The following is a 12787-nucleotide window of genomic DNA, read 5'->3' as shown; positions in this document are numbered from 1 at the left end:
AATCGATTCACAAACAATACCAATATAACTGTGGCACGATGCCAATGCACCTACCTACAACCAATCCAATGCCTAAGCCGGAACCCTACCACAATCAAGTACTTCAATTAAATTACACAGCGCAATGGCGCGAAGAAAACCAGCCACTACAGACCATTTCTCCCGGGTCATCCAGTTGATACGGAAGATCCAGAAAGGAATGTATCTCTCAAGTTCCCTAACAGCTCGTGAATGTTCGACCTCATATCGGGGGCAGACGTAGAGGAAGTGGTCCACTGTATCGTCAGTCCTGCAATCTGGGCATTGACTAGAATCCACCAAACAAAACCTAGCCAAACTTGCCCGAAAGGAACCATGCCTGGAGAGAAACTGTGTGATATACTGATTGGGGGAAACCCATCTAATTGCACCTAAATTAGACACTATAGGAAATATACCATGCATGTAGCAACCAGTGGGGGATTCATCCCATCTGACCTGCCAAGATGCAAGGCCCCAGTCTTCAATCTACTGCTTTCATTCAGACATCAATAGGTTATTTACCTTGGAAATGTAGCGTTCCTTACGCTCATTAGCCAAGATATCTATTGGTTTGACTTCAGCTACAACACAGACTGCCTCCCGCAAGACTGTTCTGTTACCGCCTATAAGAACCAGCAAGAGGAGTCGCTGGGCCCGCAGCAAAATGTCCACATAATACTTAAAAGCTATGCAGTGAGCCCAGACAGGCACACCATACAGCATAATAGCTTCACTGACACCTTTGTAAAGGATACGCATAGTACGGTAATTCAACTCCCAATTGGGATGACTGACTCTACGGATTCCATCAAAAGCATCAGCAGCCTTTTTTTGCTATAAACTGTAGATGTTCCTTAAACTGAAAATTCTCATCAAGGATAACACCCAGGTATTTTTGAGTTGTAACATACTAAATGGAGAGACCAGCCATCTGAACCCGGATTCGTCGGGAAGCAGCCAATCGGCCTTTAAGCAACATCATTGTGGTTTTCTCTGGGCTGAAAATCATCTTATGTTGGAGACTCCACAGTCAGAGTCTCACAAGCACGAGCAGCTCGGAACTCTACCTCGTTAGGCGACTCGCCTTCAATCAGTAGCAGCGCGTAGTCAGCATAAGCGATGACACGACAACCACATGGCAGCCATAAACGCAATATCGAATCGAATTCTATGATCCAAAAAAGGGGACTCAAAACACTGCCCTGAGAGCATCCTTTAGTTAAGGTCTTATGAACCTCCAAGCAGCCATCACGTAGGGAAACGGTCCAATGGCTGAAATAACTTGAGAGCACTTCTAGTTCATTTCATGTACACTTACGCTTTTGCATCTGAAACAGTGCAGGGGGCCACCATAAGTTGTTAAATGCCCCGGATATGTCCAGAAAAATCCCTAATATATATTTACATGGACTGGAGGAAGCTATATCCATCACCTTTAGTATGGCATCCTTGGTGCTCTTACCCGGTCAAAAACCATACTGGTTGTACATTAGCAAATGATCAGTGACCAATCTAACATTAATACGTAAATATAGGACTTTCACAAAATCCTTCTTGCCACTCAAAAGCAAGAACATTAGTGGACGGTAAGAAGAACTAACAGTAGGATCTTTGTCGCCACCTCTGAACAACAACACCAAGTCTCCATGCTTCCAACACGCCAGAAAGTGCCCAGCAAAGAGCAACCTATTATATATTCTAGTTACAGGACCAAGGACTACTGGAAGCGCTCTGACAAGGAGCTCCACTGTGATACAATCATATCCGGGTGCCTTGTGCCATGCCATGCTACAGATCACCTGGCGCACTTCCGCCTCAGTTATCTTAGAAGATTGTATGATGGTCTCGAAAATCACGATTTCCCAACTGACACACCAGTGGTATGAAACCTCACCCACTATTATGTCATCCTGGATCAAATCATTCAGCAAAATATTAAGATACAATTCTTATCAATTACCACACCCTTGCGGGTTGACAAAGCTGACGGGAAAACATCTTTCCTGCACTTGTGTCCAAGGGCTCTATACACAACGCCCCAAGGGTCTCTGCTCCCTTGCTCCTAAATGAAGGAGCTCCAGGAATTATGCTTGGAGGACCTAATGCTATGAAAGTACCTAGTGCTCACCCTGCAGTAATCTGCAGTTGGGGCCACACACCGATCTGGATCACCCTCTCATTGCGCAGTCCTTGAGTTGGTTAACAGACTGCTTCATTGCTGTCAGATTCTGAGATCACCAACCAGATATATATTCTCGGCCTGTGCCTCTAGGAATGGCGGCTTCAGCCGCCACCACTACCACCACTGCAGAAGTGAAATTTTCTGCTAGGACATCTAATGGCAGGCCGTCAAGGTCTCGAGAAAAAAATTTCCAGTCTGGACTCCAACAAAGAGGAGAATTTCGATAGTCCATATTCCTATGCAGGAAGCGCCCCCAGTAAACAGGAAGGTGTCCCTCATGGCTTCATGCAGCTCATCTGCTATTTCAAATAATATCAACCGATGATCACTAGAACAGTCATCGACCACAGTCCAGTCAAGGGCTCTGCCAGGGATATCCCTAACAATGGTGATATCAATATTTGTACCTGAAAAGGCCCTTCGTCCGTTAACCATACAGACGTAAGTGGCCAACTGGTCTGCAACATTAAAGACCTCAAAATTGTGCTGTGCGATGAAACTGTCAATTAGGCCACTGCCATGATTAGTGATCCCACTGTGCCAGAAAAGCAACTTTGCATTAACATCAGCACCAATAAAGATTGGACCATTAACCACAATAGTAAGGATCCTATCCCATCTTGCCAGGTGTTCCTCAGTAGGATCCCTGTATTGGAAATATGAACTAACAATTGTAAGGTTCTGTCCGCGAATGGCAAGTCTGACCACAACATGATGTGCGTCAGAAACTTGCCATATAAAGACACTAGCAAGCGACTTCCTGCACAAAAAAGACCTACATCCACATTTTTAACCTGATTTACACCTTATTCTAAACAGATAGATTGAAAAACCAGAAATCAGAGCATTCCGGATGAACAAGTAGCAGTGTTAGAAAATGGGCTTTTTAGCATATTATTACTACTATGGTTTATAATAAAATAGAATACAAAACAAATTGAATTCCCTAAATAGTAGATAACATAATTAATCTACTTACGCTGACAATGATTATTGTAGACAAGGTGACTGACATGTACGACAAAAACAATAAAATCCATTTTGGAACACTGGAAGGCGAAGATAGATTTCATCGGTGCTAAGTAGGGAATAAAAAAGATTTCCACCTTAAAGTAAGAAAAACTTCAAATTTACTCAATACAACAATGGTTGCATATGAAAATTATTTCACATGTTTAGCATACGACAAGCCCCATCTTCTTACAACTCCAGCAACATTTTGGTCATCCCTTGCCGTAAGGGCTTGACCAGCCCTCATATCATATCAAAAATTGTTTCAAACAAAAGTTGTCGGTAATGTTTAGACGGCTAACGACCACTTTAAAGTGATTCGATATGTGTCTATTAAGGGAGATATGAATTTTTTGTCTTCAAAACCTCATTTTTTCCACCCCCTGAACCAATGGTTGGTGATATCAAAAAACTTTAGTTAGATAAGTTTTAGGCCCTTATTCAAAGAATGATAGGAACTTTAAACAAATTTGATATTTTACTAAATAAGAAAGTAATAGCAATATTTTACTTAATAAGAAAGTTATAGCGATATTTTGTTTTTTCGAAAAAGACCCTCCATTTCCATCCCAAAGGTCCAACTTTGTCCATTAACGAACTCGACTGAGATTTTGAGTCATTGTATTTTTAAGGAACAATTTGAAAGTAAGTAGCACAAAATTACAGCAGTTATCGTGTCCACAAGAAAGTTAAATATATATATATATATAAATATACATATGAACTGACGATGGTTTTGGAGTCTGGGAGAGGTGAAACACAAAGATATGTCAAAATTTTACAGAAGTCGAATCATGATATTCATTATAATAGGTAGCTTTCTTATGAAATTTACCTTAAAGTACATCAAATCTCCCTGCACAAGCTAAACAAAGTTTACTGTCTAACTGATTCTGCTACCTCAGTAATCTGCTGAATTCTAATTTCTTTCTGATATCAAGACAATACAACTTATCTGTCTAGACAACTAAATCTCTTCTTCTTAAAAATTCTATTTTATAACTAGTTCTACAAACAAACCTTTTCAATAAAAACATAAAAATTTGTTATTAAAAACATTAACATAATACAAACCTGTAGATAAGCCATTCCAAAGCATTATGTGTCGGTTTTAACAATAAATATGGAGTACAGTGAATTAGAAAATTGCTTATTTCCTTATCTAATTTCTTATTTGTTTCCAAAGTTTCAACAGATCGTGCAAGGTGTACAGCAGTAGGATCAAATAAAGTTTTTTCATAATGTTCAAAATGTGAATCTATAGATTCAAGTTCTTCGAGACCTTTTAATCCTGAAAATATTAATAACAGATAATTATTCACAAGAGAAAGAAATAATTTTAAAAAATATTCTTCTAGAAAATTAAATTTATTTTTTTTATTTATTCATAGGATAAAAAATTCACAGATATTTAACAAAAATTGTATCTAAATAGTGAATACCTAAATCTTACAATTTGGATTATTTTTTTTATTTATTCATAGTATAAAATATTCACAGATACTTAACAAAAATTATATCTAAATAGTGAATACCTAAATCTTACAACTTGGATCACTGCTAATGTTTTACGTACAAAATAAAATAGTAATATGTTACAATGAAATACAAATGCATCTAAACATGAATTTCTGTGAAACATTTTCTTTTGAATTTCACTACTTTTTATTTGATATTATTCCAACAATATGAATCAATATCAGCAAGCAAGAAAATTAATAATAGAAGTACTTCAAAAACTCATAATTTACTGAAAAGTACAGAATAAATCAATGGTGTAAGGCTGTATGTGTAATTTACTGAAAAGTACAGAATAAATAATGCTGTGGCTGCATGTTTGCAGCCACTAGCACCGTAATTCTTAGTTTACTTTATTTACCACCAAGGCACGGATCATTTTTAAAAGTTAATGTTTTACTGAGTAAACATTTGAAAAATAGACCCGTCTCATCCGTGTTGAAAATGTCTTTGCACAGATATTCTTCTAAAATCGGTTCAACACAGTCTGCTTCTAAGTTTCACAGTCACTTATACTGGCACTTGCACTTTCTCCAGATTACTTTATGAATAACACAATGTCTTTCTTTAAACTTCTCTAACCACCCATTGCTAGCCTGGAAATCTTTGTGTCCTAATGCGGCTCCAAATTCATGGGCTTTTTCTTTAATTAATATCCCAGATAATGGAAACTTTTTTCGCACATCACTGTCATCCATTTTACAACAGCTTTGTTGATATCATCATACATCCTACCTTTTGATTTTTTCTCACTAGATCTTTACACCGGTCCCTTTCTTGTAGTATCACTTACCGATTTTTTAAAATTGTTGACAATGAATTGACAGTGGAATTCAAAATGTTTTTGCAATATAGTTTTTTTAACACCTTTGTCAACTTGTGTAAAGCACTAATTTTTTCCAAAACACTAAGACACTCCTGTTTTGAAATTGTATATGACACACTAAAGAAACAGTACAATACAGTACTGTAAAACGCGAGCAACGTAATCCAAAGACAGAGACCAACTGAATTAATCTCAAAATAATTGCTGAACTGGATGTATGCAATGAACAATAAGGGAGTATGTGTTAGAGGTAAATTTATATCTAGTAGTATTATTAAAATGTCACAGTGTAATAAAAAAAATTTGTAAAATCAAGATTTTCATAACATCAAGGTTCGTTATAAAGGTTCGACTGTATCTATACTTTTTTTTAAAAGAAGAAAATAAAAATTGTTAGTCATAAAATTGGAAGCACAAATGCAATATAAGACATCTCAGCAAACTATCTTTAATAATAATGAAGTTTAATAAGTTGAAATAGTAAATAATTGAATGTGGATATAGTAGGAATTAGTGAGGTTCGGTGGGAAGAGGAAGGCGACTTTTGGTCAGGTGATTTTAGAGTAATTAACTCAGCGTCAAATAATGGGCAGGCAGGAGTAGGTTTCGTGATGAACAAGAAGATAGGGAGGAGAGTGGAGTATTTCAAGACGCATAGTGATAGAATCATTGTAATAAGGATAAAATCAAAACCTAAACCGACAACGATTGTTAACGTCTATATGCCTACAAGCGTCCATGATGATGATGAAGTAGAGTGTGTATACGAAGAGATTGATGAAGCAATTAAACACGTAAAGGAGATGAAAATTTAATAATAGTTGGAGATTGGAATGCAAGCACTGGAAAAGGCAAGGAAGGAAATATAGTGGATGAATACGGGCTGGGCAAAAGGAATGAAAGAGGGGACCGACTTATAGAGTTTTGCACGAAGTATAATTTAGTAATTGCCAACATCCAATTTAAAAATCATAATAGAAGAATATACACTTGGAAAAAGCCAGGCGATACTGCAAGATATCAGATAGATTATATCATGGTTAAGCAAAGATTTAGAAATCAACTCGTTGACTGCAAAACTTACCCTGGAGCAGACATTGATAGCGACCATAATTTGGTGATAATGAAATGTATATTGGGGTTTAAAAACCTGAAGAAAAGGTGTCAGATGAATTGGTGGAATTTAGAGAAGCTTGAGGAAGAGGAGGTAAAGAAGATTTTTGAGGAGGACATCGCAAGAGGTCTGAGTAAAAAAGATAAGGTAGAAAATGTAGAAGAAGAATGGGAGAATGGTAAAAAGGAAATTCTTAAATCAGGAGAAGCAAACTTAGGCGGAATAAAGAGAACTGGTAGAAAACCTTGGGTTTCAAACGATATATTGCAGCTGATGGATGAACGTAGAAAATATAAGAATGCTAATGATGAAGAAAGTAAAAGGAAGTATCAGCAATTAAGAAATGCTATAAACAGGAAGTGCAAACTGGCAAAAGAAGAGTGGATTAAAGAAAAGTGTTCAGAAGTGGAAAGAGAAATGAACATTAGTAAAATAGACGGAGCATACAGGAAAGTTAAGGAAACTTTTGGGGTACATGAATTAAAATCTAATAATGTGTTAAACAAAGATGGTACACCAATATATAATACGAAAGGTAAAGTCGATAGATGGGTGGAATATATTGAAGAGTTATACGGAGGAAATGAATTAGAAAATGGTGTTATAGAGGAAGAAGAGGAAGTTGAGGAGGATGAAATGGGAGAAACAATACTGAGATCTGAATTTAAGAGAGCATTAAAAGATTTAAATGGCAAAAAGGCTCCTGGAATAGACGGAATACCTGTAGAATTACTGCGCAGTGCAGGTGAGGAAGCGATTGATAGATTATACAAACTGGTGTGTAATATTTATGAAAAAGGGAATTTCCGTCAGACTTTAAAAAAAGTGTTATAGTTATGATACCAAAGAAAGCAGGGGCAGATAAATGTGAAGAATATAGAACAATTAGTTTAACTGGTCATGCATCAAAAATCTTAACTAGAATTTTATACAGAAGAATTGAGAGGAGAGTGGAAGAAGTGTTAGGAGAAGACCAATTTGGTTTCAGGAAAAGTATAGGGACAACGGAAGCAATTTTAGGCCTCAGATTAATAGTAGAAGGAAGATTAAAGAAAAACAAACCAACATACTTGGCGTTTATAGACCTAGAAAAGGCTTTCGATAACGTAGACTGGAATAAAATGTTCAGCATTTTAAAAAAATTAGGGTTCAAATACAGAGATAGAAGAACAATTGCTAACATGTACAGGAACCAAACAACAACAATAACAATTGAAGAACATAAGAAAGAAGCCCTAATAAGAAAGGGAGTCCGACAAGGATGTTCCCTATCTCCGTTACTTTTTAATCTTTACATGGAATTAGCAGTTAATGATGTTAAAGAACAATTTAGATTCGGAGTAACAGTACAAGGTGAAAAGATAAAGATGCTACGATTTGCTGATGATATAGTAATTCTAGCCGAGAGTAAAAAGGATTTAGAAGAAACAATGAACGGCATAGATGAAGTCCTACGCAAGAACTATCGCATGAAAATAAACAAGAACAAAACAAAAGTAATGAAATTTAGTAGAAATAACAAAGATGGACCACTGAATGTGAAAATAGGAGGAGAAAAGATTATGGAGGTAGAAGAATTTTGTTATTTGGGAAGTAAAATTACTAAAGATGGACGAAGCAGGAGCAATATAAAATGCCGAATAGCACAAGCTAAACAAGCCTTCAGTAAGAAATATAATTTGTTTACATCAAAAATTAATTTAAATGTCAGGAAAAGATTTTTGAAAGTGTATGTTTGGAGTGTCGCTTTATATGGAAGTGAAACTTGGACAATCGGAGTATCTGAGAAGAAAAGATTAGAAGCTTTTGAAATGTGGTGCTACAGGAGAATGTTAAAAATCAGATGGGTGGATAAAGTGACAAATGAAGAGGTATTGCAGCAAATAGATGAAGAAAGAAGCATTTGGAAAAATATTGTTAAAAGAAGAGACAGACTTATAGACCACAAACTAAGGCATCCTGGAATAGTCGATTTAATATTGGAAGGACAGGTAGAAGGGAAAAATTGTGTAGGCAGGCCACGTTTGGAGTATGTAAAACAAATTGTTGGGGATTTAGGATGTAGAGGGTATACTGAAATGAAACGACTAGCACTAGATAGGGAATCTTGGAGAGCTGCATCAAACCAGTCAAATGACTGAAGACAAAAAAAAAAAACAATTTGCTATGATGGACCCTCAAAAAACTTACATACACCACAACTCATACATAATTGGAGTTAACAAAGACAAAATAATTTATAATATGTATATGTATTTCATTACAAGCTACAAAATTATTAAAAACTAATTTTTTTAGCCTTATAATGCACAGCTATAAAAATGGAACAAAAGTTCAACATAGTTGTTTACAAATGACATTTGAAACTAGATAAGAACACTGATGACATAACTTCATTATATTAGCTGATATTAAATTTAACTTATAAGTAACAGAAATAATTCATTTTAAAGCCAATAACAATGACATTTTAAAACTATATGACAGAGCAAAATTAAGGTCTTATTAACATAATGATACTGTTACAGTTTTCAAACTTTCAGAACAATTGTTGCAAGAGTAGGCTAGACGGATAGTTTGTTATGTACAAGTGACACCACTCCTTAAAAGGTTAATCATTAATCTAAGCTTCTCCAGAAACTCAAATGAAGAAGATAACAATGACAAACCATAAATTCCAAATTCCAGCGCAGACTTCAAAGTTAATGCATATTATTATTTATTAAGCACATATAATACTATTACTGACATGTCACAATCTCTATAAAGCTATGAACTGGAATATTAATATTGTTGAGTCAGCTTTATTAACTAGAAATTTATGCTTGGTATAAACAGCATGAAAATAAACTTGTACTAATACCTACACAACTGTAATTAAATTTAAACTTGTGTCAATGTTGTCAAATCCTTAGGATAACAATAACAAAAATTAGCATAAGTTAGCATATCAAAAAAAAATTTAGAACAAAAGATTATTCAGGATAATTAATAAAAATTAATTAATATTTAAGAATTGTTGAAAAAAATGTTGTGTCAAGCAAAATGCGATTGTAAATTTCTATACTTATATATAAATTTTTTTTTGTTAATGGGACAATCAAATTACACTTAAAAATGGTTTTCATATTGTACTAATTCTTCGTATTAATAATTCTTCTTATTAATCATCATAAGATAAAACAAACATTACTTAAATTAATGACTTTTAATTTTTAATGATTTTTTAATCATTACTGATTACTTTAATTTCCACTTTTACTTTAAAAAATGAATAATTTTTTGAAAAAAATTTATTTATTGAACCAGTTGGCTAACTGAGTCACACATATGCTACAAACCTCATTTGTATATTTGTACTTCACTAACAAATTATTACATTTTTTTAAGTACACAACCATAAAGAAGAGATACATGCCTGCTTTTATTTTAATAAGAAAATTCTGAGAATAGTGGGCCAGATAAACTGGCATGTCTGTAACATAACCATCAATTGAGCTTAATTTACTTATTGTTAAACTAACAAAATTACATTAAAAAATATTGACTTACAAAATTAAACAAAAAAGTCTACATTTTCATAAATGACAATTAACAAAGCTGATAACTAAATGTAATTATATATTCCAAAACAGAAAACAATCACCAAACAAACATATGTCCCTGGAATATAAAAATTACTAGCTTTTCCGATTCCTCACTGTGTCCAATGGGACAAAGTTTCAAACAAAGAAACCATAAATGCTTACAGCCCTCTGCAACAACATAGCATTAACAATTGCAATCACAAATTGCAAACCTACCAACAGTGAGAATAAGCTTTGATATTTTACACATGCACAAAAAGGATCACATTTCAATACTCCTGAACATTTTGAAACTTCCAAACCCATTAAAATACATAACACACTACTAAAGCAACAGACACAATTCAAATCACACTTTCTTTGCAACCAAATTCTTAATACATGTTCAGCTAATTAAAAAAATAATAGCATCAGCTAACACTAGTATAAGAATTCTACCATCAATCTCTGGAAATATTAAAAACGATGACTGAAAAAGTTACAAATTTTTTTTTAAAAACATTTTATTATTCAATTTAGTTTGGTTTGTCAATACCAAAGTTTTAATTTTAAATTAAAATTAAGAATAATAGTATTACAGTATTAAATGGTTACATTTAAAAGTGTATATTTTAAACCAAGAAACATGTAGTTGCAGTTTATGTTTCACCTATTGAATAAAAAGTATCCCGATCAATATTAGCAGCTTCTTTAACATTAAACAATAATGATGGCCTCCAAGTCTTATCCACAAGCTGTGACGTTTGTGGAGCTGAAAGCTGTTTCAGCTGTTGAGACAATGATGTCTCCGGCATCTTCCCCTAAAATAACAAAAACCAGGTGAAAAATATTAAAATAAAAAATCAATTTGTAAAATATGAAGAAAGGCAAGAGAAAGAAGTTACAAAGAGTGTTATCATAAAATTATTCACTGTTAATATAGAATAAAAATGTCCTACAGACTGAAAAAAGCTTATTTTTACATGTTCCCAATTTCCACACAGTGTCAACAAATATCTCATCCAGAAGGTTCTGTAGTTAAATTGTGATCACGTTTAACATTTTTCTCATAAACGCTATTCCATTTCTTTATACAAGATTTTAAGCTTCCCATAATGAAATGATCATAAGAAAATGTTAAGTACATAACAGTAAGAGAAGTTTCACACAAACATGAATTTTTCACCACTTTCAACATTTAACTGAAACATTACATAATACAGAATTCCAATATTTCAAATCCTGAATAGATTCTATAAGAAAATTATAAACCAAAAATTAAAAAAAATCTGTATCATCAAAAAACTTCTAACCCATAGTCTGAGTTATATGAAATGACCAAAATATAACTAAAAAATTATATATATATATTTATTGTGATTAATTTACCACAAAAGCTCGAACTTTGAATTTGGAAATGTGGTATGCAAGTTCTTGTAGCACATGAAAAAATATAAACCAAACAAGGCTTTAAACCCCAGACTTTGAGATAAAAAGGTTAAATGCTAATACTCTGCTGCAAACTAGGATTTCTGGATATTAACAAAAGGGTCAAACTAACTGAAGTGTCCCAAAAAACATAAGCTGCTTGCTTGACAAATTCAAAAAAACTGAAACTTAAAAACTATTGGTCCTGGCAGGATGAAACAAAAAGCAATTTATTCATATTTTCTCAAGGTAAAAGATTGGACCAGTGGTTTATTTACTTATCTCTCTTCTTTCTAAGAGAAAATTACTGATACAGTGGTGGAAAATTACAATGAAAAATGGTGAAATTTTACTTTTGGTCATTTTTTTAAGAGGAAGGGATGGCCTCTTTGCATTATTTTTTTATATGAAGGTATATGTTAGTAGTTTTACCATAAATAATATAAATGGTGATATATTTCCCCCAAAACTTTTATGAATTTTTGAAAACGAATTTTTTTTTTAAATTTTAATTTTGGCTTCAAATAACTCTGATGGGACTGGTGATAAAAATCTCAAATTTTCAAAACTTGCAGTGCTTAAATTTGCAACTTGCAGTGTTTTTGTAGATGTTTATGGCAAATATAAAATGGTCTATTGTGTATTGTACTAATAAAAAAGTTATAACCTCTCAAAAATCATGAAAAACCCGTTAAAAGCAATACCATTTTGACTCGCTAAATAAGTGTTCCAAGGGAGTTTCTTGTCTTCTTTGTACTTAACATTTTTTTAAATTTAGTTTTTAAATATGTTGTTGAAGTTCACATTTTTAGTATTTTTAAAATAGTTTTTTTTTTAAATTATTAGCGATAGGTTATAATTTAATGATAACAAATACCAGTAACCTAATACAATTTTAATTCAAAAATGCTTGTAAAACTTACCCATACTGAGATTTCAATGAGAAGCCAACATCTTTTTTCAAGAATTCATTTTTATTTTTATACTGGTTTATTTTTGTAAACAATATCAAAGAAAAAATAAATTGTAGCAAAATTTTTAAGTATTCTTCAATGAAATAAGCCTGTTAATGTAGCAATGAAAGTTTATTATTTAGTGTGGTTAACCAACAGCTGTGATAT

The 12787-nt window shown here is 33.5% G+C and overlaps 1 protein-coding gene across 2 annotated transcripts in view; it reads right to left on the bottom strand.

Annotated features, from left to right (window-relative positions):
* The window catches only part of l(2)k09022 (HEAT repeat containing 1 homolog l(2)k09022), a 97364-nt gene that overhangs the window by 78968 nt on the left and 5609 nt on the right, over nt 1-12787 (bottom strand). For both annotated transcript variants that reach the window (XM_075357218.1, XM_075357219.1), the window contains exons 2-3: nt 10909-11059; nt 4289-4505 (exon numbers count right to left, since the gene is read on the bottom strand). In XM_075357218.1, coding sequence (XP_075213333.1) covers nt 4289-4505; nt 10909-11053 — 362 coding nt within the window. In that variant the 5' untranslated portion in view covers nt 11054-11059. The remainder of the gene's footprint in view (nt 1-4288; nt 4506-10908; nt 11060-12787) is intronic.

The sequence above is a fragment of the Lycorma delicatula genome, chromosome 2 (genome assembly GCF_047948215.1).
Source record: "Lycorma delicatula isolate Av1 chromosome 2, ASM4794821v1, whole genome shotgun sequence".
Taxonomy (NCBI): domain Eukaryota; kingdom Metazoa; phylum Arthropoda; class Insecta; order Hemiptera; family Fulgoridae; genus Lycorma; species Lycorma delicatula.
Note: the sequence above shows the minus strand (reverse complement) of the source record. Positions and strands in the feature narration are given on the sequence as shown.